Here is a 26,266-nt window from a genome sequence, read left to right on the forward strand (position 1 = left end):
GCCTCAAGTCTGAGCACCAGATTGTTTCCCCCTGTACATCTCACTCATGACTGAACACAGGTCAAATCTCCGGGTTTGCTCTTTCCCACGTCATTACCAGTTACTGACAGAAACTCCTCTCCGGTTGGGATTTTTCCCTCACATGTTTTAAGTGCAGCAACTTCTCCTTTTTTGGAGGGAAGCTGTTGCCCTGCGTCATTCTCCATGTCAGGGTGTTGCAGGGGGAGGGGGTCAAACCCCCCAGTGACCAACTTTCCCCTCACGTCTCTGATTCCAATTATTTCTCCCTTTACACCCAATAAAACCGACATGTTGCTGAAGAATGTGACTCGCCCCGTAGTTAATGAAGATCAGAGCCAGGAGCCTCCCCCTGGCTGCTATGGCAGAGCTGGCCAGTCCCTGACAAGCTGTTTTACTGCCTCAGGCGGGGTGGAGAAGCGGGGGGGGTTAAGGGGCCCACCCCCACCCCAGGGGGCTGCTCTCTGCTTCACTGCCCCTGTTCGCCTGGGCAGGACCCAGAGTGGCCACAGACTCCTGCCCCGGCCCCTCACATTCCCTCCCCTCTGTCACCACAAGCTCAGGACAAATGGCCCCAGGGGGTGGGGGGTTGTTTCCCCCAGTGCTCAGACAAAACCCCGGCATGGGTGGGAACGTAGGGGCTGTTCTGTGCCAGCGACGGGGCACGGCTGGGTCACTGGAGGGGAAGGGACGAGCCATGTCCCCACTGAGACTGCCCGGCCCGTTTACACAGTCCCAGCTGCTGACCCTCCCCCACTGCTGCCCCCCAACTGCCATGGGACCTTCTGGCTCCATCCCCCTCCCTGCCCCTGTTCACGCAGTGTCCCTGTCCCCCATGGCTCCCTGCTGCCCGTGTCAAAGGCAGGGCCAGGGGAACCAGCACTTTCCAGTTATTTAATTAATTTTGATTCGATTTCCCCTCAGATTTTGCCTTTTACTGTCTGATTGTTGAATATCGATGCTCCTTCCCCAAGAGATCTTGCCACACTTCTCTCTTGTTATCAAATATTCAGACTTTGCTCCATTTTCTTCCTAATGATGACAGATTGCAGTGAAATCCCTTTGGGTCCCCCCCAGTCATTAGAACAACAGCAACTCCTCCCTGTTTTGGAGGGACACAACTGCCCGGGCCTTAGATTTTACATTTCTCCATCTAATTATTAAATATTAACATAAAACCTCCTCAGATTTTGCCATTGACATGGGCAGTGGGGAGCGCTGGGCAACGGCATGTTAAGAGGAGGCAGGAACGGGGATAGAGTTAGAAGGTCCCTTGTTCAGCTGGGGGGGAGCAGTAGGGGAGGGGCAGGTGCTCGAGAGACCTGCGTTGGGTTCATTATTTGATAATTTGGGGAAATGGGGCACAGTCTGCAGAGGATTTTATATCAGTATTTAATGAGCAGTTGGGAGTTTAACCTGGTCAGTCAAGGTCTGGCCAACTGCCCCGTTAGCAGCCAGGTGTTGCTGCTCCCCCATGTTCTGTTCTGTTCAGTCTGTAACCCTTCTGCCAGTTGAAGTGGGCAGCGAGAAGGGCAGGTTCAATACCTAGGGGGTTCCTTTTCAACAATGCAACCAGAACCGGCTCGAGCCCCCACCCAGGAACCTGGGGAAATGTCACTGTACCGCCTGGGTGCCTCTAAGAGGCAATTCTTCCCCTCTCGCAAGCACAGAGTCCGAGCAGCGTTTCTTTAATAAAAGTAATCTGAGAAAACAGTCAAGCGGTATCCATAGACATAAAAGCATGAGCAAGACGCCCTTCCCAGTGTATGCTGGGCAGTGTCTTTTGCTTCAGGTTCTTGAGTCCAACTCCAAAGTTCCTGTAGTGTGCCCCACCCTTAACACCCCACTCATAGTTGTTGTCCCTGGTCAGTGCAGACCCACAGTTCAGAAGTGCACCTGTCGAGTGGCTAGGCAGCAGTTCTGCAGAAAAGGACCTAGGGTTACAGTGGACAAGAAGCTGGATATGAGTCTACAGTGTTGCCAAGAAGGCTAATGGCATTTTGGGCTGTATAAATAGGAGCATTGCCAGCAGATCAAGGGATGTGATCATTCCCCTCTAACTTGCTGAGCTGTTTTCAGTGAAGCCTACAGCTTTGGGGGCGTGGACCCTGGGTCTGTGTTGGGCAGGCTAGCATGTCTGGTCACAAGACGGGGTTCTGGGGGGCCCAGGCTGGCAGGGAAAACAGGCTTGGAGGTAATTTCAGCACATCAGATGACAGTCCAAAGGGGATCTCTGTGACCCAACCCATCACAGATCCCTTTGAACTTCTTCAACGTCTTCTCTAGGGCCGAGTAACCTACATAATTGTGTGTCATCTGCCAATATACATCTCACTGGTCAGCCCAGGTTCCAAAGAGTTGATAAGCATCTGCTGTACATACCATAGCAGGATGAAGAGGTCTTCTGTATTGGTCCTGGTTCCCTAGTCGAATGCAGAACCTGACATGAGATTTCCAAGTTTCTGCAACCATTTGTAATGTCTATTGAGGATGTACCTTCTGGTCCTGTCAGATTTCAAAGGCACTTCTTGAAAAGCTGAAACAAAGAGGAAACGGGTTGGAAGCCCCATGGTGCTGATGTAACTGGTGCCTAGGAAACCTCCCCTTCAGATGGCCATTGCCACATGCTATTAGCTACCCAAGAGTCTGGGGGCACAGAAACAACAACTCAGCTACTCCCAAAATAGCCCTGGAGAGAGAGGAGCCCCCATTTTTGCATAAGTTCCCCCTCCGCCGGCATACACATGCACACCCATACACACAGACAGTTGGGGGCACTTGTTCTTTTGGTGGAATAGGAAATTGACAGCTGCAGAGGTGTTAAACCATCAGACATTTAGGCTGAGATCCACAAAGGGATTTAGGCTCCTAATGTTTATTGAAATCCTTTGTGGCCCTGTGCCTTCATTCCTTAAGAGTTCACAGGGAAAAGTGTTTCCCATGTGCACTCATGGGTTTTCCTATGAGCTGATAACCAATCTCGGAGTGAAGTTCCTTGGCCTGCAAAGACGCCCTTACAGGGAGGGCAGGTGATGAATCTTTCCCTACAGAGGGTAATCGTCATCATCATCATCACCACCACCACCCTTACTAATAACAACAGCCCTTTTCAATTCTGTCAGGCCTTCCTTTAGAGACATTCTGACCTTTATGACAACAGTCTCCCCACACAGCTCTATTCTAGGAGCTAGAGATGGAATTCCCCTGCTCCCATACACATATAGTGGCACCTCGATGAAAGCTCGCGTGACCATCCTTCTTTCTTAAGCTCTGTCCTTAGACAGAGAGGGACACATTCAAACTGTGTTCAGGCCCTGTGCTGCACCTCTGTACTTCCCACAGAGGCACTAACACACAGAGGTATTTCCTTACCTTCATACAGGCGGGAGATGCCATCTTCATTCACTGTTTCAGACAACAAATCGCAGTAATGGTGGATAGTCTTTCCTAGGCCTGCTCTAAAATACAAGGTTAGGTCAAATTTAGCCACGTTAGGTCGATTTTATAAGTAATGTGTCTACACAACCAACCCCATTCCAACGACCTAAAGGACTCTTAAAATCAACCATTGTACTCCTTCCTGATGAGGGAAGTAGTGCAAAAATCAAGCTTCCTGGGTTGAATCTGCAGTACTGTAGATTCAGTACTGTGCAATTTGATGGTATTGGCCTCCAGGAGCTATCCCAGAGTGCTCCAGTGTGACTGTTCTGGAGAGCACTTTCAACTCCGATGCACTAGACAGGTACACAGGAAAAACACCAAAAACTTTTGAATTTCATTTCCTGTTTGGTCAGCATGGCGAGCTCAGCAGAACAGGTGACCATGCAGTCCCAGAATCACAAACGAGCTCCAGTGTGGAGCAAATGGGAGACACTGGATCTGATTGTTGTATGGGGAGAAGAATCTGTGCAGGCAGAACTCCGATCAAGCAGAAGAAATGTTGATATATATGCCAAAATCACACAGGGCATGGTGGAAAGAGTCCACACCAGGGACACACAGCAGTTCCATGTGAAAATTTAGGAGCTCAGGCAAGCCTACAACAAGACAAAGGAGGCAAATGGTCACTCCGGGTCAGAGCCACAGACATGCCGCTTCTATGATCAGCTGCATGCCATTCTGGGAGGGACCTTACCTCTACCCCACCACTGTTTGTGGACACCTGCAAGGTGGCAGCCTCGTGCAACACGGAAGAGGATTTTGTGGATGAGGAAGAGGAGGAGGAGGAGAATGCGCAGCAGGCAAGCGGAGAATCCATTCTCCGCAGCAGCCAGAACCATTTCCTCACCCTGGAGCCAATACCCTCCCAGGGCGAATTGTTCCCGGACCCTGAAGGCGGAGAAGGCGCCATCTAACTACACTACAGTGATTAAAAGCAATTGTGTTTAATGTTTGATTTGCCCTGAACAATTGGGATGCATTCACAGCCAGTAAAGCTATTGGAAAAGTCTTTTAACATGTCTGGGGATGGAGCGGATATCCTCCAGGAATATCTCCATGAAGCTCTCCTGGAGGTACTCTGAAAGCCTTTGCAGAAGGTTTCTGGGGAGGACTGCCTTATTTCGTCCTCCACGGTAGGTCACTTTACCACATCAAGCCAGTAGCAAGTAGTCTGGAATCATTGCAGCACAAAGCATGGCAGCAAATGGTCCTGGGTTTTGGTCACATTCATGCAACATTCAGTCTTTATCTTTCTGTGTCAGCCTCAGGAGAGTGATATCATTCATGGTCATCTGGTTGAAATAGGGGAATTTTTGTAAGGGAACAGTAATCCCCTCTGTTTGGTGATCCCCAGCACATTAGACCCCAGTCATGCTGGGCTGTTTGCACTTGGCTAAAAGGGATCATCCTGGAGAATATTCATGTAGGGAATGGGGGGGAGGGGTGTGCTACACATCTACCCCAAAACCACAGCCCCTCCTTTTAAACAGCAAACCCAACCGGCATTGGTTGCTATGGGAAAGGAGGGTACTGCAGTTTGAAACCATTCCCACGTGTGATGAACGTGGAAGAAGCCAACCCTGCATACCCTTTGGCTTACCATGGCTGCCTGGAAACCGAATTCTGTTGCCCAGCTGTGTGTGATGTGTCACCATACCGGCAGGCACTCAATATAAAAGACAAAGTGCGACCTTGTACCTAAAACACATATGCTGTCTGCTGTGAATGGCTTGATTCACTGTGAAAGAGTGTCCCTTTTGTTCTCAGAAATGTATCTTCTTAAATTCTACTCTCCCTTTCCCCATCCTGCAGCTCCAAATGTTTCTATGCTCCCTGTATCAACTTCATCCCTGAGGTTATCGCAGATTAGAAGGCGAAAAAAAACACACTACTGATGACATTTTCAGAGCTCACACAGTTCTCCCACACTGATAGGGCACAGCTGAATGCATGGAGGCATTCAGTGGCAGAGGCCAGGAAAGCATACAGTGAGCGTGATCGGAACACGCAGGAGGAGATGCTGAGGCTAATGCGGGAGCAAACGGACATGATGAGGCGTCTGGTGGAGCTGCAGGAAAGGCAACTAGACTTCAGAACCCTGCTGCATCCATTGCCCTCCTCGCCAAGTTCCAGATCCTCCTCACTCAGATGCCCAAGAACGCAGGGGTGGGGAGGCTACGGGCACCAAGCTGCTCAACTCCAGGGGATGGCCCAAGCAACAGAAGGCTGTCATTCAAACAGCTTTGATTTATACTGTGGCTACAATAAGCACTGTGATCTTGTCCTACCCTCCTATCCCACCCCGACTAGGCTACCTTTTACTAGTCAGCGTTGTCAGAGATCTTTTTTTTTAAAATAAAGAATGAATGGATTCAGAACAATAGAGACTTTATTTCCTGTTCCAGCTGTGGTCGAAGAGGGGGAGGGGGATTGGCTTACAGGGAAGCACATTCACCAAAGGAGGCAGCTTCACATCAAGGACAAACACACACAACTGTCACACCGTAGCCTGGTCAGTCATGAAACTGGTTTTCAAAGCCTCTCTGATGCATAGCATGCCTTGGTGTGCTTTTCTAATTGCCCTGGTGTCTGGCTGTTCAAAATTGGCCACCAGGAGATTTGCCTTAACCTCCCACCCCGCCATAAACATCTCCCCCTTACTCTCACATATATTATGGAGCACACAGCAAGCAGCAATAACAGGAATATTGCTTTCGCTGAGGTCTAACCTACCCAGCAAACAACATCAGCGCCCCTTTAAACGTCCAAAGGCACATTCTACCACCATTCTGCACTTGCTCAGGCTACAGTTGAACTGCTCCTTACTACTGTCCAGGCTGCCTATGTACGGCTTCATGAGCCATGGGAGCAAGCGGTAGGCTGGGTCCCCAAGGATAACTATTGGCATTTCAACATCCCCAATGGTAATTTTCTGATCTGGGAAGAAAGTCCCTTCTTGCAGTTTTCTAACAGCACGGAGTTCCAAAAGATGTGAGCATCATGCACCTTCCCGACCGTCCCACGTTGATATCGGTGAAATGGCCCTTGTGACCCACTAGTGCTTGCAACACCATAGAGAAGTACCCCTTGCGGTTTATGTACTCTTTGGCAAGGTGGTCCAGTGCCAAGATAGGGATCCATGTTCCCTCTGTTGCCCCATCATAGTTAGGGAACCCCATTGAAGCAAAGCCATCTACTATGACCTGCACATTTCCAAGAGTCACTACCCTTGTTAGGAGAAGGTTATTGATTGCCTTGGCTACTTGGATCACAGCAGCCCCCACGGTAGTTTTACACACACACACACACACACACACACTCTTTTAGGGTTCTGGTGCTGTCGGAGGGAACAGAGCAAATTGATTCCCGACTGACCGGTAGCAGACAGGTGTTGCAAGCTTCCACAGGGATATCGCCACTCGCTTCTCAACTGTCAGGGCAGGTCTCATCTTGGTATTCCTGTTCTTCAGGGTGGAGAAAGCAACTCACAAAGTTCCATGAAAGTGGCCTTACACATGCGAAAGTTTCTCAGCCAATGGGAATCGTCCCATACCTGCAACACTATGCAGTCCAAGCAGTCTATGCTTGTTTGCCAGACCCAGAATCGGTGTTCCACTGTATCAACATGCCCCAATGCCGCCATGATATCCCAATCGCCACATCCCGTGCTTTCAGGAACATCTGTGTCCATGTCCTCCTCACAATCTTCCTTATGCTGGTGGCTCCTAGCTAGGCTCTGCACATACTGCAGGATAATGCGCGAGGTGGTTACAGTGCTCACAAAAGCAGTGTGCAGTGGAGCGGGCTCCATGGTATCTGCCATGGCATCTGCACAGATAACCCAGGAAAAAAGGTGCGAAATGATTGTTTGCCGTTGCTTTCAAAGAGGGAGGGAGGGGAGACTGACAACATGTACCCAAAACCACACACAACAATGTTTTTGCCTCATCAGGCATTGGGAGCTTAACGCAGAATTCCAATGGGCAGCGGGGACTGTGGGATAGCAACCCTCTGTGCACCACTCCATGAGTCAATACTAGCCAGGGTACTGAGGACACACTCCACCAACCTAATGCGCTTAGTGGGGACAAGCATGATCAACTGTATAAAATTGGTTGCTAAAGCTCAACTTCTATAAAATCCACTGAATTTCGTAGTGCAGACACGCCCCTAGACATACCATGGATCTCATTACTTTTCAAATCCTTCGCTGAAAACTGCTAAAGATGCAGCCATTGCCCCAAGACAGCCCTTGGGAAATTAAATACATTCCTTACATCTGTTCACAAAGCACATTAGATAAAAAATCAGGGGCCCAGAAGATACTGAGAGGCTGATTTCCAAAGAAGATTGAATTCACATCATGCTGGCTTCCCTAGGTGCAGCCAAAACGTAGTTGCGGGCAGGGGTCGTTGGTGCAGTAATACAGCTAAGTTGTTCCCTTCACACACACACACACACAGTGTTAAGATTCTGGGGCTGTCGGAGGGAACAGAGCAGCAGTCTAGAAAAGGGCTTTGAAGGAAGCAGTTCAAGAAAGCTCGAGTGAAGTTGCTCTGCTTACCAATGAACAGGGCTGCAGAATGTCTGATTGTTGTCTGTGAGCTTTCCAGGTACTCTAAGGCCTAGAACAGGAATTTGGGGATGTGGCTGTTGTTCTGCATCTAGGAAGAAAGAAGGAAAAAACGCACAATATACAAATGACATGTTCTCCCCACAGCGACTAGTCCAGGGAAGCCAAAGCATAGAGCCAGGGCATGGCAACAGCCAGTATGAGCCCATGCGCCATAGCAGCACCTCTCTGGAGTTACTATTGTGTTCTCCAGAACCTCAGCTTTCATTTTCAAAAACAAAAGTTTGCAGGTCTGGCAGTTGTGGAGAAAAATTTTAAAAATGTGAAGAGATTGTAACTCCTGCAGAAATGAACCAGCAGAGAGCCTGGAATAGAGTCCTGCCACCCGACCGAAGCGGATGGGACCTGGCTACAGGGGTCAGCTCCAGGTGGGAAAACAACCGGACCCTCTCAGGCTTGGGTCAGGGCCAGCTGCAGAGGGAGCGAAGGAGTCACAGCGTTTCTAACTCCACAGCGCCTGCAGTGCAGCGGGGGCCGCAGACAGCAGCAGCGGGGTACACGGTCAATGTGCCGACCGCACAGGCAAACGGAGCAGAGTCCGCACAGGCAGGACACAGAGGCAGGACTGAGGCAGGTTTGGGGAGGGGAGAAGGGGCAGATTGGAAAACAACTAAAAAAAAACAAAAAACCTGAGACCCTGTGGAAGGGACTGCCTCTGACTTCACGGGCTAATGAGAGGGGAGAAGAAATTCCCCTTGGTACTCAGGGTGTGGGGTTAGAAAGGTCTCCGTCAAGTCCCCATTCATCACTCTCAGGGCAAAGGGAATTCACCTACCAAGCACTTCCAGGCACACTTCAAGAGCTATGTGGCGCCATCCCAGGCCATGCTGCGGAACAGCGTCTTCAATTGAGCCCACCTGAGAAACACTGCGCAACGGAAGAGTGTCAGTTTGCATCTCTGCAAGAGAAGGTGAGACCAAGAAGGTTCTCACTGAGAGAGGGACAGTCTGGGGGACATGGAACCTTCCCCATCCCTTGTTCTCCTGCTTTTCCTGCTAGTGGAGATTCCTGTCATTTGTTGTACACAGGACTGTGCTCAGGAGAAGGAACTGAGAATTGTCTGGAGAGAGCCAGAGCCGTCCTGTCCTTTGGACAGTTCGGGGCGGTTGCCTGTTGCCCTGAACCTTGAGGTGCGCCATGCTTGAGGGGGACACTGGACCTGGGTGGCATGGGGCCCAGCAGCAGTTATACTGACCAGGCCCTGCTATGCTCGCTGGCTCCCAGCATCGCTCAGCAGAGGAGGGGGATGGGGTTTGGGGTGGAACGGGAGTAGGAAATGGGTTAAGCATGGGTGGGAAAGACACGGGGCGGGGGCTTGGGTGAAGGGGTGGGGCCTCATGCGGAAGGGAAGGGTTGTCCCAGGCCCTGCACCCCTCTATGGATGGCCCTGGAAAGAGCCATAAAGTATCTCCACAGTTTAGTCCTTCTGCACAAAGAGACTGCATGAGAGCGTGAGTCAGCTTTGGGATCCCAAAGAGTCAGACCAAAGGGGCCCCCAGATCAGACTTCCCTCCACATCCCAGTTGGCCCAACGAAAGAGGGCAACGTCCGGTGAATGCTGGGAAGCTGGGACCTGGAGAAATTCTCTCAGGAGCTCCAGGGAAGAAGTCAGGGCAGCTGCACCCACTTTCCAAAAGGCTGTGGGCAGATATCAGCTCCCTGAAGCGAAGGGCAAGTACAGATCTTTTGCTGCCTCTTGTTGTGACTCTTTGGATGCAGCAGCCCAAAGGCCTGAGGCCTGTCTTTACAATAGAGAGTCAGGACTCTTTCCCAGAAGGCTTTTCTTCCAAATTGTGCTGTGAGAATGGATGAGGCACTAGGTTCCAGCATGGAGTGAAGCAGGGAGGAGAAGACTCTACTTAGGCAAGGGGCTCTGGCCATTAATGGAGTGGGGGCCTCAGGGGATTCTGGTTCTTTGCTCTTAAGGAAATAATGACCATGGCACTTACCAGTGTCACACTCTCATCCTGGTCTTCAAGATCCAGCAGCAGCGGGAGCAAGCAGTGGATCATTTCCTGCTGCACGATGGGTTAATCCGGGTCCTTCACGCTGCTCACCACGTTGCCAAGCAGTAAAATGGCAGCGGAGCGCACACTGCCCCTCTCCGGGCAATGACACACAGGGAGTGGGGAAGCCTGGTTAAAGCCAGGCAGGATCAGAGCATAACGCAACAGAGTCATAATCCACACGCTGCTCCAGTTCCCCCTGTGATAACTGACTTGGCTCGTGGGAGCAGTGAGGCCACCAGGCCAGCGCCATAGACATCTTGTGCAGAACAGGGCCTGAGACACTGTGCAGGGCCGTGCAGCCCCATGGTGTCCTAGACGCAATGTCTATCTGGAGAGCACAGAAACCTAGAATCATAGAAAATTAGGGTTGGAAGAGACATCAGGAGGTCATCCAGTCCAACCCCGTGCTCAAAACAGGACCAATCCCAACTAAATCATCCCAGCCAGGGCTTTGTCAAGCTGGGCCTTAAAAACCAGCATCCTACATCCAGTTTCACCCCAGCTGACTAGAGTCTATAGGGAGGAGGCAAATCTCTCCATGTTCTTCTCCCACCTCCACCAGCCCAGCCTGGGAGAGACACTGAATCCAACCCTGTGCAGTGTCGGGGGGAGAGTCCATAGCCATGGGAGGGTCGGGAGTGAAGACGGGGGCAACAGGCAAATTATAGGGAGCCTCTATCCTTATCCCATTCCTGCTGCATTTGACCAGCTCCCTGGGACCCTCCTTTCTCAGTCTCTGTTTTCCCCCTTTCTCTCCACTCCCCTTCTCCACTGCCCATTCCCTTCTGTTTCCCCACCACTCCTCTGGCTCTTCCTTCCCCAGACAAGGCTTGAGGTGATGGCTGAGTGACCTCCCAGGTCGCTGGCTGAAGATGCTTCTCTGGGCTCCCCTCCCATGGGTAATGGGGCCTGGCCCTCACTTCTGCTCCCTGGGTGATCAGGAGCAGGAAAGGGGGGAGGAGCTGCTGCCATGAGGGACGGTGGGAGGTGCTGGGGAAAGGAGAGGGGAGAGGGAGGGAAGGCTGCTGGAGACCGGTCTGGGAAAGGGGAGGAGCAGCTGCTGGAGCCTTTCAGGGAGGTGCTGCTACAAAACACAGCACTTCTTTTGCTCTTCAGTGCCCCTGAGAGCTGGGCCATTCCCGACCCACCTCTTTCCTGCTGGAAATCTCCACCTCTTTGGGGGCCTGTGTTCTCCAGACAGCTGGTCATATGCCCAGAGCCAGGCCCCTCTCCCCCAGGTCAGGCGGCAGCAGGGGCTGGGAGCATGGCGCTGAGGCTGAGGTTTGCAGAGAAGAGCTCTGACAGGGAGGTAGCTGAGCAGGAGATTCCCCACCCATGGTGGGGGCACTCCAAGGCTTGTGTGGGGATCTCACTCTCATTTCTGAGCTATTCGATAGACATCGGCTTCCTTGGTCCCCCGGACAATCCATGCCTTTCACTTTTTCTGGCTGAAGCACAATACTGCCAAGGCCCCGTAGACTGAGCCTGCGTATGATGGGATTTGTGTCTTTGATCTACTCCATGAACTGCGCCCAAAGGTCTGATTTTGTCACTGTCGTGGCAATAGAAGCACTCTGAAGAAACTGAAAAGAGCCAAATCAACATCATGTTGAGGAGCAGAGATCTTACTGTGGAGTCTGTTCCTGGACACTCATCTTTACCAAATGGCCACTTACTCCCATACAAAGTCTCTGGTGTGTAGGGAGCCAGGTGCTGCTCTTTCAGTTGGTTCATTCCCAGAACTTAGACTAATACACAAGTCACATATAAATCTACAAGGAAAGGGGAATCTCCAGGCCCATTAAGTGTCATGGAGCGACCCCTGGGGCAGAAGAAAAGCAGAACCCCAGGAAAAGGTGAGGAGAGAAGCATTGCCTTGGGGCACCAGAGAAACATCTCCTCTTGTCACATGATCCCATCTAGGCACATCCAGCCAGGAGCGATCTCACCCTGTCTCTCCCTCCCTCTCTGTGCCATGCCCCACCACCATCCATGTGCGGAGAGGAGCTAGCTGGCTGGAAGGCTGCTGAGCTGCTGACAATGTGCCCAGAGCTTACTGGCCTCAGCTGCTCTCCAGAAAGCCCACTTGTGCCTGTCAACTAATGAATCTCACCTCAGTGCAGAAAGTCATGGCAATATTTTTGTGCTCCTCCTCCTTCTCACTCTGGACAATGGTGACAGCCTCTCTGAAAACTGCAGGGAGCTGAGGGTTCTCAAACTCGATCATGGCTCTGGAACATGGAGCAGAAAGTCCCTTGTGGTTATCGAAGGGGAGAGAGAGTTCCTCTCTAGTTGTTGGGCTGAGATGGCAGCCTGGAACAGAGGAATATTTCACATGGAAATGTTGGGCTCCTACCTTGCAATCAAGCCAATACCCTGCGAGTAGTAATTGCGGGAGGCTATCATGTCTCAACTCTGCTGTAACTGGATGCCAGCAAATTCCTTCCAGTATCCAGGCATGGAAAAAAGAGTCTTCACAGCCTCCACTGACTGTTTTGTGCTAATGACAAAAAAATACCAGTGTCAGGCAATGAGATCAGCCCCAAGCACGGCAAATCTGTACATGCCCTGGCACACACAGCATGGACAGCAGGAGCTAGCCTCCCCGAGGATAGATCCAGTGTGATATCATGGTGCTTCCCTGCCCAATGGGCCCTGTCTACACTGCAGTTTACTTGAGTTTGTAACCAGTTAGTGACACTGTAGCTTCTTAAGATGGTTGGTGCCATCACTCAATGCGGCTGAATACTTGATTCTTTACTGTGACCGGTAACAGGACTCAAGCAGGCATGTGGGGCCAGATCCTTAGTTGGCATAAGCGAGCAAAGCTGTGTCAGTTTACACCACCTGAGGTGTCTTCTGGCACTCTCTTTTTCCCGTGTAGATGGAGGCCCCTAACTGTGCCCACAGAACCAGTTGAACTGGTCCCTCTTCCTCCTGTTTACCTGTGACGCTGACATCCTGCGGTGCCTGGCCCCATGTGCTGCTGGTGTGGCTCTGTCCACATTCTGGGACAGTGGCCCACAGATTTGCTATGGGGTCGTTGGCAAGTGCAGATCCATCACATACTGCACTTGCCTGATGCAGAGGATGAGCATCTAGGGATACATTTCCAGGATGGCTTCTCGGTATCCCCATAGGAAAAGGACCTTGTAAATGGTCCTCATTGCCTGGAGGGGGGGAAGAATTTCACTCCACTATCCCAATCTGCCACCTGCCCCCATTGCCACTCACTATTGTCCTTTTGTCATGTCTCAATTCCTCTCCAGTGTATTACAAAATAAGATTGGCTCCTCAGAGGGGAGGAGACATATGAAGGCTCCTGAACCTTCACCCACTCCTGGAAGCAGGATGGAGCCCTGTGGAAAGATCAGAAGAGTTTGGATGATGTTATTCCCCGTTCTTTCTCTTAATGCTGCAGACTCTGTGCTTTGGCTTTCCAGCCATGACTGGACAGGCTGAAACCATCCGGAGTAGATCCGTTCTCATAGGCCCAGTGTTTCTGGCACAGTCAAAAGTGGCAGACATCTCATGATCCCGTGCTGGGAAGATTTCTAGTCAAAATTTACAGAGACGGAAACCTGGATACTTCCAAGACACACCCGAACTGCACCTGCTCACTAAAGGGCCACCTAGAGCTGAAGGCAACTGAGCCAGGGTACCAGCAGAGAAACCACTTAAGATCTGGTTTCAGAGTGGTAGCAAAAACGTTTTGTATCAGCAAAAACGAGGAGTCCTTGTGGCACCTTAGAAACTAACAGATTTATTTTGGAATAAGCTTCCGTGGGCTAAAAATCTAATGTCCCCCTGCTGATACTCACACTTTCTTGTCAACTGTTTTAAATGGGCCACCTTGTTTACACTGGCTACATTAGCACTACAAAAATGCTTTCCACCCCTTCTTGGTTGATGCTTCCACCCCTTGTTGAGATTAGCCCAGCTCAACCTTAATTGAATTGGCTCGTTAGCACTGACCCCCTGCACTTGGTAAGGCAACTCCCATCTTTTCATATGCTGTGTATTTATACCTCCCTACTGTCTGTTACACTCCATGCATCTGATGAAGTGGGTTTTAGCCCACGAAAGCTTATGCCCATATAAATTTGTTAGTCTCTAAGGTGGCACAAGGACTCCTCGTTGTTTTTGTATTCTGTGTTGTAATTGAAATCAATATATTTGAAACTATAAACAAATTCAAAAGTATTGATAATACATGTAACCTGGTATTCTATTATTGTTTAACGGTGTGATCAAAATGCCATTAATTGACAGCCCTAGTTTAGTTATTGGCTTTGGATGGAGCCCAACGGGAAATCAGTAGAAATTCTTTCCCAAACACTCACCCACTGTCCTTCTGAGCTCAGAGCTGCCAAGGGGCCGGATGACATCCAGCGCCCCGTGAATACTGGCTGAATGCCCTCACATGGATAAGGAGAGTCCTTTTATCCCCCTTTTGTGACAATAGAGACCAACCCCCTGCTGGCTGACAGGCCACATGCAGCAGAGCCAGGCGGCATTGGCGAGGAGCGGTACTGCAGTGCCGGTCCTTGGAGACGTTCTCTGCTTAGGACAGTGCACGGTGTGAGCTCTCACCGTGCAGCCCCCACGCTGGAGTAGTTACTCTCTGCAATCACAGCCCTGATGGAATCACTTGGCACAGCCCTGGAGGGGGAAATGCCCAAGAAACCCACCGCAGGAGCATTTAACCTCAGAAAGGGGAACTGCCCAGACGTGAGCCGGCTCGTTAAATGGAAATTAAAAGCAACATTCCAGGGTGAAATGCCAGCCAAGCGCACGGAGACTGTTTAAAAACACCGTACTAGAGGCTCACACTAAATGGACACCGAAAACAAAAAACAAACCCGTGCAAGGATAAAAAAAATGCCCCCATGGCTAAACAGCCGAGTAAAAGAGGCACTTAGAGTTCTCCTGCTCCTTCATTGTCACCACAGGCAAGAGTCTGGCAGTGGGAATGGAGAGGGGGTGTCTGCAGGCGGAGCCTTCCATGGCTTCCTGAATGGGAGCCTGGCAGGCTTGTGCCCATGGTGGTGAAGGGCCCAGATTCAATCCCCATCCGTGCCCATGATGTCTCTGTGTGGCCATGGGTTCCCTTACCCATCACCGCAGGCTGTTCAGGAGGTGGAGGAGAACCTGGCCATGGAAGAGGCAGTGTCTCTGGACTGAGCAGCACCGGAGCTGGGGGAGCCAGGCAGGAGCTTCTGGTACGGGAGGTTTCACGTGCCGTCCATGGAGCTGGAGAGGACAGAGCTGGGCCCAGAGTCCTGGGGCAGCTCTCAGTTAGTTCCTGTAAGACCCAAAGGAGAACGTCAGATTCAGGCCCTACTGACCCCTGGGCACTTCCCAGAGAGGCTGCCCAGACACAGCCAGCAGGATCCTCTGGCAACACAGCTGGGCCCTGTCCTCCCGATTCCTTCCTTCCCTTCCCACTTGGCCCAGCCTCTCACAGCTGCCCCCTACCTTTCTACCGCCAGCCTCGCCTTACCCCCCAATCCCACGATTTCCACCTACCCCCAGCGCTTATGCCCAGAATTTCCTCTTGGCTGCTGCCCAGTCCTCAGCCCCAGGAATCCCTGCTCTTTGCTGTCCTCTCCAGTGCCACCGATCTGCTTCCCTGCCAAGGGAACCCCCTCCTTGTCCAAGGTCTCCTGCCCTCCCGCCAGGTCCCCACAGCCGTCTCTCACTCACTGATGTCTTCTCCGCCAGGGCCGCTTTGGAGCAGGGCCATTCCAGGCTGCCCAGCCACCCTTCTGTGCGGTGAAGCACATCGGAGCGGGGGAGACGATGGTTCATAGAGTTTCATAGAGCTTAAGGCCAGAAGGTACCATTGGATCATCTCATCTGATCTCCTGAATGTTCCAGGCCATTAAATTTCACCCACCTACAATTTGAGTCTCTCACTGTAGGTCATTTTCTCCAGCTCTCAGATCATTTGTGTGACTCTTTTCTGCACCCTCTCCAATTTAACACCATCCTTTTAAAACACGGACACCAGAACTGGACGTCACCATTCCATTATCTCTCTCACCAATGCTATAGAGAGAGGTAAGATCCCCTCCTTGCTCCTACTCATTACTTCCCTATTTATGCATCTGGGCAAGGAGGAACTGGCCATGGAGGTGGAGGAGGACTTGGCTTTGCCCTCCTCATCCTCTTCCTCATCCAAGTCGTCCTCTTCCGCTTTCTTCTCCATGACCACATGCTCCATTCCCATGGCCCGGTCCTCCCCCTCCTCCACTTCCTCCTCTATGGCCAGGTCCTTCCTGGACAGGTTCTCCTCCTCCTTTTCCTCCTTCTCATCCTCCTCTCTGGCCAGGTCCTCTTGCTCCTCCTCCTCCAGGGCTAGGTCCATCTCCTGCTCTTCTTCATCCCCCTGCATTGGCACATCCTCGTCCTCCTCTGTTCCTGGGTCCTCCTAGTCTATAGCCAGGTCCTCTACCTCCTCTTCCGCCTCTTCTTCCCCCTGCATGGCCACATCCTCCTCCTTCTCCTCTGTGACCAGGTCCTCTTCCTCCTGCTCATTCTCCCTGGCCAAGTCCTAATCCTCCTCCACTTCCTTTCCCTCCATAGCCAGTACCTCTTCTTCCTTCTCTTCTTTCTTCTGAATGGCCACATCCTCATCCTCCTCCATTGCCAGGTCCTCTTCCTTCTCCTCCTCCTAATTCAGGTCCTCCTTTTCCTCCTTTGTAGCCAGGTCCTCCTCCTCTCCACCTGCTCCATGGCCAGGTGCTCCACTACCGTGGCCAGGTCCTCCTCCTCTTCCTCCACAGGCAGGTGCTCCTCTTCCTGCTCCATGGCCAGGTCCTTCTCTTCTTTCTTTTGCTCCATGATCAGGTGTTCCTCCACCAGGGCCACGTCCTTCCTTTACCTTCTTCTTCCTCTTCTTTTACCTTCTTCTTCCTCCTCCTTCTCTGTGGTCAAGTCCTCTTCCTCTTCTGTGGAGAGGTGCTCCTCCTCCTCCTCTTCTGCAGACACGTTCTCCTCCTCCTCCTCCTCTTCTTCCTCTTCTGCAGACATGTTCTCATCCTCCTTCTTTTCCTCCTCTACGGATATGTCCGCCTCGTCCTTTTCCTCTGTGGTCAAGTCCTCCTCCTCTTTTATGGCTAGGTCCTCCATCTCCTCCTCTTTTTCTGTGATCAGGACTTGCTCTTCCTGCTTCTCCTCCTCCTCTGTCTCTAGCTCTTCCTCCTCTTCCTCTCCTGCGGCTGGGTCTTCATTCTCCTCAGCCTTCTCCTCAGGGGCAAGGTCCTTCTCTGACTGGTTGGTGGGGGTCTCTGCATCAGAGAGACAAGGGCAGAGGGTGACTCTTGCTGGGGAGGGGGGAAGAGGAAGGACAGGGGTGTGAAGGGATGGGGAGAGAAGATTTAATGTTTTCCCCTCCCATGTTAGCATCCAAAGGCAGAGAGATCCCCACACTGCCCCTCCCACAGACCCCTCAGCCCTAGTCCCCATGGCAGAGAGATCCCCACACTGACCCTCCCATAGACCCCCTCAGCCCCAGAGCCCCATGGCAGAGAGATCTCCACACTGCCCTTCCCACAGACACCTCAGCCCCAGGGCCCCATGGCAGAGAGATCCCCACACTGACCCTGCCACAGACCCCTCAGCCCCAGGGCCTCATGGCAGAGAGATCCCCACACTGCCCCTCTCAGAGTCCCTCAGCCCCAGGGCCCATGGCAGATGGGGCCCTTCACTGTCCCATCCTCCCTGGGAGTTGCCCCAAAGCATCAGGGACCCACTTCCCAGAAGCTCCCCCCATGCCCCACTGCAGGGGGTGGCTTTGCGACTCCCGCTGAGGTCATTGAGCTCACGTGGCTCAGGCCAGACCCCAGGGCTGGGATCCCCCCAATGACTCTGACAGAGTGACTGGGTGTTAATGGCCCCCTGCTCCTCCCCATGCCCAGGGGGTCTCCTCACCTGCAGTGGAGGACCACTCAGCCTCCGTGTTGCAGGGAACCTCCAGAGAGTGGCTGCTCTCCTCTCCGGCAACAGTTAAGCAGCTGAGGCAGCGATCCCCCAGCTCCTGCCCTGGGGATGCCTCCTGCTGGCCCACGCGGCTGGGCTGAGGGCAGGCCTTCCAGCAGAAGCAAACCCAGAGCTGCGTTGCCTGGCTCCTGCCGTGGGCTGAGTCCTGCCTGCCCAGATTGAACTTGGGCCACCTCCATCTCGGCCTGGATGTTGTGTCTCTCTGCTCGGCACCAGTCCTGGGGGCTGGTTTCCTCCCGGTGAGCAAGGCCGAGCAGGACCATCTCCTGGGGTGGCCGGGGCCTGCTTCCCATGCCATGCGGCTGGAGGGGCAGCTCTCTGTCTGGGGATGCTGGCAGCTGCCCCCCTCTGGCTCCGGGGCCACCTGCGGAGCCTTCCTCCTGAGATACCTTCTCAGCACGTCCATCCTGGAACTGAGCAGGGAGCAGCCGTGAGTCTGGGGCAACGTAGCCGCTCGCCAATGGGCCTGTCTTCCCCCCAGCTGGGGTGACTCTCTCTCATCCCATGCCCCTCGGGGGGGCAACTGGACTGGGATCTGCACACACTGGCAGGGATCACCATGCAGGCTGCTCCCAAAGCTCCCCAGTGTAGGGACCCCCTTTGGAGCAATGGGGTCAGTGACAGAGACCTGTAGTCAGTCTGGACAGGTATCATCCTCCTGTAGCCCCAGGCCACACTCCTTCCCCGGCCTGAGAAGGCAGAGAACCCAGGTGTCCAGGCTTCATTCCTGAGCCAGTGGCAACAGCAGATAGATGCCGCCTGTTCCCCAAACCCCGCTCAGTAGCTACCAGATTGGGGAAACCCAACATCAGCCCCCGACTCCTACCCCAGCTCTGCGCAGCAGACAGTGGGCAGGCAGCTTGGTCGGGGCAGGGCCAGGAGGTGGGAGCAGCAGTGGAGCAGCATGGTGGGAGGAGGGGCATCCTTGCCCTGGAGACACACAGTAGCTTCCCCCTGAGCATGGTGCCCTGGTGTGCGATTAATTCTTGTTACAAAAAATAATGCAGTTATTTGGTTTGAGTTAATCACATGCATTAACTGCAATTAAGTGATAGCCCTAATTATTATTTTGAATTGCAAATATTTGCACTGTAAAAAAAATGATAGTGCAATCTAGAAATTGAAGCATGAAGGGACATACAAATGTTTAACATAATTGGCATGTAAATTCCTTGCAACACCGGCTACAATAGTGCTATGCAAATACCTGTTCTCACTTTCAGTGATATTGTCAATAAGAAGTGGGCAGCATTATCTCCTGCAAATGTAATCAAACTTGTTGGTCCTTGCAATTGGCTGAACAACAAGTAAGACTGAATGGAATTGTAGGATCTAAAGTGTTACATTGGTTTTGTTTACAAGTGCAGTTATGTAAAAAAAAAGTCTACATTTGTAAGTTGCATTTTCACAATACAGAGATTGCAGTACAGTACTTGTATGAGGTGAATCAAAAAATAAAAGAAATTGTATCTTTTTTACGGTGTAAATATTTGTAATAAAAAAATAATATATAGTGAGCACTGTACACTTTGTATTCTGCTTCAGAGGGGTAGCCGTATTAGTCTGTATCAGCAAAAACAACAAGGAGTCTTTGTGGCACCTTAGAGACTAACAAATTAATTTGGGTATAGCCCACGGAAGCTTATGCTCAAATAAATTTGTTAGTCTCTAAGGTGTGACAAGTACTCCTGTTCTTTTTGTGGATACAGACTAACAGGGCTGCTACTTTGAAATTAGTCTCTCAGGTGCCACAAGGACTCCTCATTGTTTTTGTATTCTGTGTTGTAATTGAAATCAATACATTTTAAAATATTTAAAAAATCCATAAAAATACATTTAAATTATAATCAACAGGCCTAGTTATTGGCTTTGGATGGAGTCCAACGGGAAATCGGTAAGAATTCTTTCCCAAACACTCACCCACTATCCTTCTGAGCTCAGAGGGTTTAACATGCATTGTCTGATCAGGGCTCACTACTGCCAGGAGTTTGAGAAGTGTCTATTCCTTCACTGGACAGATGGGGAAACTGAGGTACAGAGATGGGAAATGACCTGCCCAGGGCCCCACAGTAGGGCAGTGGCAGAGCCAGAAAGAGAAACCAATAGCCCTGCAACCCCTACCCCGAGGCCTGGCTCAAGCCTTCTCCCTGTTGCCTGCTGCTCAATGGAGTTTCTTTCCTCCAAGAGGATGGAACCTGGGTCCTTAGAATCATAGACTATCAGGGTTGGAAGGGACCTCAGGAGGTCATCTAGTCCCACCCCCTGCTCAAAGCAGGACCAACACCAACTAAATCATCCCAGCCAAGGCTTTGTCAAGCTGGGCCTTAAAAACCTCTAAGGAAGGAGATTCCACCACCTCCCTAGGGAACCCATTCCAGTTCTTCACCACCCTCCTAGGGAAATAGTGTTTCCTAATATTGGCTCCCTCCACTCCACTCCACCAACAGCCAACAACCGAATGTAAACCGGACCCTTTGTCTCCGAGCGCTGGCTTCTGATTGGCTCTGGTGGTAGCTCCCCACATGTTCCATCTCTGCCCAGCATTCCAAGCATTCTGCAAAGTGGGATCCTGAGCTCTGCAACCATTGCAGTGCGGATTAACGCATAGGGGGCCCATGCCCAGGGGCCTTGGGCAACTTGGGGGGCCCTGGGAAAATCTCACAATACTCAGGCAGGATGATTTCGCTGCTGATTTTCCCCACAGAAATGTTTGTAATCAAAATCACTATATATATATATATATATATATATATATATATGGGGTTTCTACTGGAAGTTAACTTGACTCGCGTTCTCTTATACAAAATGGGAATGTAATCAGGATACAGTATTATAAAAAAATAATTAGAGCAGTGCAAGGGATATTAGGCAAAAAAAGAATTTGTGTGTGTAAATATTTGTGTGTAATTGTGCAAGGTTTTAAGGACCTAAACCACACTCATGGTTTGTAAAATCCTGTTTGTAGGTTTGAGATAAATTAGGTTTGTTTTGTTCTGTTTTTAAATGAAAAAATAATGCCACTAAAACTCCATTTAAATCTTACATCTAAAAGTTCCCTGCTGCAGCTCCGCAGACTGGATTCTGCACCTCCAGTGACAGGCAGGGGCAGGTGCAGAGCATGGCAGGGCAGGGAGACGACATCTCCCATAACGGCAGGGCCCATTCACAGCAAGGGCGGCACTTCCCGCGGTAGCACGGACCCAACCTACTCCTCCTGCTTTCTCCTGACACCAGCCTCACCCTTCCCGGCACCGCCTCCTGGCAACTACTGCTTCCGGACTCACACCGGAAATGGGAAGTCTGGGCTGGGCCTGGCAGTGGCTAACAGGAAATGGAGGCAGGAGACACGACCATTGCCATGGTGCCATGGGCCTCCCAGTGGTGATGGGAGATGGAGGCAGTGGATACCACATCTCCCATGGTGCCATGGGCCCGACGTGGTTGAGGGAAGATAGAGCCCTGGGAAGACGCTATATCAATATTTTCATCAACGATTTAGACCATGGCATAGAGAGTGCACTTATAAAGCCTGCGGACGATACCAAGCTGGGAGGGGTTGCAAGTGCTTTGGAGGATAAGATTAAACTTCAAAATGATCTGGACAAACTGGAGAAATGGTCTGAAGAAAACAGGATGGAATTCAATAAGGACAAATGCAAAGTGCTCCACTTAGGAAGGAACAATCAGTTGCACACATACAAAATGAGAAATGACTGCCTAGGAAGGAGCACTGCGGAAAGGGATCTCGGCGAGGGGGGGGTGTCACAGTGGATCACAAGCTAAATATGAGTTAACACTGGGATGCTGTTGCAAAAAAAGCAAACGTCATTGTGGGATGTATTAGCAGGAGTGTTGTAAGCAAGACACAAGAAGTAATTCTTCCGCTCTACTCCACGCTGATTAGGCCTCAAGTGGAACACTGTATCCAGTTCTGGGTGCCTCATTGCAGGAAAGATGTAAACAAATTGGCGAAAGTCCAGAGAAGAGCAACAGAAATGATTAAAGGTTTAGAAAACATAAGCTTTGAGGGAAGATTGAAAAAATGGGTTTGTTTAATCTGGAGAAGAGAAGACTGAGAGGCGCTAGAACACCAGTTTTCAAGTACCCCAGAGTGTTTGTTGGGGCTACTGGAGCCGTGGGACCTACCTGGAGATGCTGAAATCTCACTCTTGTCTCTCTCCTCCTGCCTCCACCTCCGGGCCAAGCACTGGGCAGTTCAGTGGGGAAGGGATGAACTGATGATCATCAGTTTGTTTTATGATGCAGGGGAGGGGGGGTTAAACTATTTCCCTGAATCGCGTTTCCCTTGGCAGCTCAGTCACCATTTCAGCTAGAGCAGAGCTGCGGTGCCTGGGCACTGGGCCACCTGGAGCCTTTAACACCACAGCCCTGGGGAGCGGGGGCTGAGATGGACCATCCCGTGAGGAACACGAGTCCTTCTACCATCCACCACACCCTACTGTGGAACTGCTGCTGCCGGCTCACACCATCTGTGGGGTCTTTTATCCCCTCTGCCTCCCTCTAGCTGGGGGTTTTCCCTTCTTCACCTACCTGGCAGGGCAACCCCCATCTGAACCCCTGATACTGTCCCAGTTTTGTCCCTCTGCCCACCCCACCCCTCCAATTTCCCCCCTTCAGGGGGACTTTCCCTCCTCCGATTGCAGGGAGCAGATTCTGATGGCGCGTGAGGGCAGCAACTTGTAGCTGTTACTGACAGGGCCGCCCAGAGGATTCCAGGGGACTAGGGTCTTCGGCGGCGGGGGGCCCCCCACTTTGGCGGTAAGTTGGCGGCGGGGGGTCCTTCCATTCCGGGACCCGCCGCCAAAGTGCCCCAAAGATCCACAGCGGGGACTCCCCCGCCACCGAATTACCGCCGAAGCGGGACCCACCGCTGAAGTGCAGCCCCCACCGCGGGTCTTCGGGGCACTTCGGCAGCGGGTCCCGGAACGGAAGGACCCCCCCCGCTGCCGAATTACCGCCGAAGACCCGGGTGCACTCCTGCGGCGGGTCCCGCTTCGGCGGTAATTCGGCGGTGGGGGGTCCTTCTGTCCCGGAGAGGACATGTGAGCATGTGAGAAGAGCTTTAGAAGAGAAGACCGGACAGACTGGGTCACACCAAAGCTCCATCTAGCCCAGTGTCCTGTCAGCCGATAGCGGACAGTGCCAGGTGCCCCAGAGGGAATGAACAGACAGGAATCATCCAGTGAGCCATCCCCTGTCGCCCAAATCCCAGCTTCTGACAGACAGAGGTTAGGGGCACCATCCCTGCCCACCCTGGCCAACAGCCATTGATGGACCTGTCCTCCATAGAAACACAGAATCCTAGAAAATTAGGGTTGGAAGAGACCTCAGGAGATCATCTAGCCCAGGCCCGCACAACTCGTAAAGCGGCGAGGGCCACATTCCTCCAAAGAAAACAGCCGAGGGCCGAAACCACCCTGCCCCGCAGAAACACCCCGCCCCAGGGCCGTCCAGCCCTGCAGAAACAAACCCTCCTTCCCCAGCGCCGCCCCACCAAAACTTCTTCCAAGAAGAAGGATTGCTAGGCAGAGATGGGCTCCACCTCACGAAGAGAGGGAAGAGCATCTTTGCAAGCAGGCTGGCTAACCTAGTGAGGAGGGCTTTAAACTAGGTTCACCGGGGGAAGGAGACCAAAGCCCCGAGGTAAGTGGGGAAGTGGGATACCAGGAGGAAGCACAAGCAGGAGACTACAAGAGGGGAGGACTCCTGTCTCAGACCGAGAAAGCGGGACAATCAGCAGGTTATCTTAGGTGCCTATACACAAATGCAAGAAGCCTGGGGAACAAGCAGGGAGAACTAGAAGTCCTGGCACAGTCAGGGAATTATGATGTAATTGGAATAACAGAGACTTGGTGGGATAACTCACATGATTGGAGTACTGTCATGGATGGATATAAACTGTTCAGGAAGGACAGGCAGGGCAGAAAAGGTGGGGGAGTTGCGTTGTATGTAAGAGAGCAGTATGACTGCTCAGAGCTCCAGTATGAAACTGCAGAAAAACCTGAGTGTCTCTGGATTAAATTTAGAAGTATGAACAACAAGGGTAATGTCGTGGTGGGAGTCTGCTACAGACCACCGGACCAGGGGGATGAGGTGGACGAGGCTTTCTTCCAGCAACTAACAGAAGTTGCTAGATCACAGGCCCTGGTTCTCATGGGTGACTTTAATCACCCCGATATCTGCTGGGAGAGCAATACAGCAGTGCACAGACAATCTAGGAAGTTTCTGGAAAGTGTAGGGGACAATTTCCTGGTGCAAATGCTGGAGGAACCAACTAGGGGAAAAGCTCTTCTTGACCTGCTGCTCACAAACAGGGAAGAAATAGTAGAGGAAGCAATAGTGGATGGGAACCTGGGAGGCAGTGACCATGAGATAGTCGAGTTCAGGATCCTGACACAAGGAAAAAGGGAAAGCAGTAGAACAGAGACCCTGGACTTCAGAAAAGCAGACTTCGACTCCCTCGGGGAACTGATGGGCAAGGTCCCCTGGGAGAATAACATGACGGGGAAAGGAGTCGAGGAACGCTGGCTGTATTTCAAAGAAACCTTATTGAGGTTGCAGGAACAAACCATCCCGATGTGTAGGAAGAAAAGTAAATATGGCAGGCGACCAGCTTGGCTTAACAGTAAAATCCTTGCTTGTCTTAAACACAAAAGAACAGCTTACAACAAGTGGAAGATTGGACAAATAACCAGGAAGGAGTATAAAAGTATTGTTCAGGCATGCAGGTGTGAAATCAGGAAGGCCAAATCACACTTGGAGTTGCAGCTAGCCGGAGATGTTAGGAGTAACAAGAAGGGTTTCTTCAGGTATGTTAGCAACAGGAAGAAAGTCAAGGAAAGTGTGGGCCCCTTGCTGAATGAGGGAGGGAACCTAGTGACAGAGGATGTGGAGAAAGCTAGTGTACTCAATGCTTTTTTTGCCTCTGTCTTCACAGACAAGGTCAGCTCCCAGACAGCTGCACTCTGCAGCACGGTATGGGGAGGAGGTGACCAGCTCTCTGTGGAGAAAGAAGTAGTTCGGGGCTATTTAGGAAAGCTGGACGAGCACAAGTCCATGGGGCCGGATGCGCTGCATCCGAGGGTGCTAAAGGAGTTGGCCGATGAGATTGCAGAGCCATTGGCCATTATCTTTGAAAAATCATGGCGATCGGGGGAGGTCCCGGATGACTGGAAAAAAGCTAATGTAGTGCCCATCTTTAAAAAAGGGAAGAAGGAAGATCCAGGGAACTACAGGTCAGTCAGTCTCACCTCAGTCCCTGGAAAAATCATGGAACAGGTCCTCAAGGAATCAATCCTGAACCACTTAAAGGAGGGGAAAGTGATCAGGAACAGTCAGCATGGATTCACCAAGGGCAAGTCATGCCTGACTAACCTAATTGCCTTCTATGACGAGATAACCGGCTCTGTGGATGAGGGGAAAGCAGTGGATGTGCTATTTCTGGACTTTAGCAAAGCTTTTGATACAGTCTCCCACAATATTCTTGCCAGCAAGTTAAAGAAGTCTGGGCTGGATGAATGGACGATAAGGTGGATAGAAAACTGGCTAGATGGTCGGGCTCAACGGGTAGTGATCAATGGTTCCATGTCTAGTTGGCAGCTGGTATCAAGTGGAGTGCCCCAAGTGTCGGTGCTGGGGCCGGTTTTGTTCAATATCTTCATTAACGATCTGGAGGATGGTGTGGACTGCACCCTTAGCAAGTTTGCAGATGACACTAAACTGGGAGGAGTGGTTGATACGCTGGAGGGTAGGGATAGGATACAGAGGGACCTAGACAAATTAGAGGATTGGGCCAAAAGAAATATGATGAGGTTCAACAAGGACAAGTGCAGAGTCCTGCACTTAGGACGGAAGAATCCCATGCACTGCTACAGACTAGGGACTGAATGGCTGGGCAGCAGTTCTGCAGAAAAGGACCTAGGGGTTACAGTGGATGAAAAGCTGAATATGAGTCAACAGTGTGCCCTTGTTGCCAAGAAGGCTAATGGCATTTTGGGTTGTATAAGTAGGGGCATTTCCAGCAGATCAAGGGATGTTATCATTCCCCTCTACTCAGCACTGGTGAGGCCTCATTTGGAGTACTGTGTCCAGTTTTGGGCTCCACACTACAAGAAGGATGTGGATAAATTGGAGAGAGTCC

The 26,266-nt window shown here is 51.5% G+C and overlaps 1 protein-coding gene across 11 annotated transcripts; it reads right to left on the reverse strand.

Moving 5' to 3' along the window:
• Window positions 1–999: 999 nt before the first annotated feature.
• LOC123357271 (ribosomal biogenesis protein LAS1L-like) lies at window positions 1,000–20,274 on the reverse strand. 11 transcript variants are annotated; one of them, XM_045000562.1, is made up of 14 exons: window positions 18,932–19,263; window positions 18,037–18,518; window positions 15,808–17,429; window positions 15,217–15,406; window positions 13,336–13,460; window positions 12,458–12,601; window positions 12,215–12,332; window positions 11,250–11,684; window positions 10,042–10,446; window positions 8,868–8,990; window positions 8,024–8,123; window positions 3,391–3,476; window positions 2,401–2,554; window positions 1,000–1,050 (listed from the first exon to the last, which is right to left on the reverse strand). In XM_045000562.1, the coding sequence occupies exons 1-3, from the start codon at window positions 19,138–19,140 to the stop codon at window positions 16,984–16,986; spliced, it is 1,137 nt and encodes a 378-aa protein (XP_044856497.1). In that variant the 5' UTR covers window positions 19,141–19,263; the 3' UTR covers window positions 1,000–1,050; window positions 2,401–2,554; window positions 3,391–3,476; window positions 8,024–8,123; window positions 8,868–8,990; window positions 10,042–10,446; window positions 11,250–11,684; window positions 12,215–12,332; window positions 12,458–12,601; window positions 13,336–13,460; window positions 15,217–15,406; window positions 15,808–16,983. The 11 variants fall into 11 exon arrangements, with proteins under 11 accessions (XP_044856497.1, XP_044856498.1, XP_044856505.1 ...); XM_045000563.1 differs by lacking the exon at window positions 1,000–1,050 and adding an exon at window positions 1,861–1,938; XM_045000570.1 differs by lacking the exons at window positions 1,000–1,050; window positions 18,932–19,263 and adding exons at window positions 1,871–1,952; window positions 20,026–20,274.
• Window positions 20,275–26,266: the final 5,992 nt, after the last annotated feature.

The sequence above is a fragment of the Mauremys mutica genome, unplaced genomic scaffold, assembly GCF_020497125.1.
Source record: "Mauremys mutica isolate MM-2020 ecotype Southern unplaced genomic scaffold, ASM2049712v1 000466F_np12_subseq_1:43065_obj, whole genome shotgun sequence".
Lineage (NCBI taxonomy): Eukaryota > Metazoa > Chordata > Testudines > Geoemydidae > Mauremys > Mauremys mutica.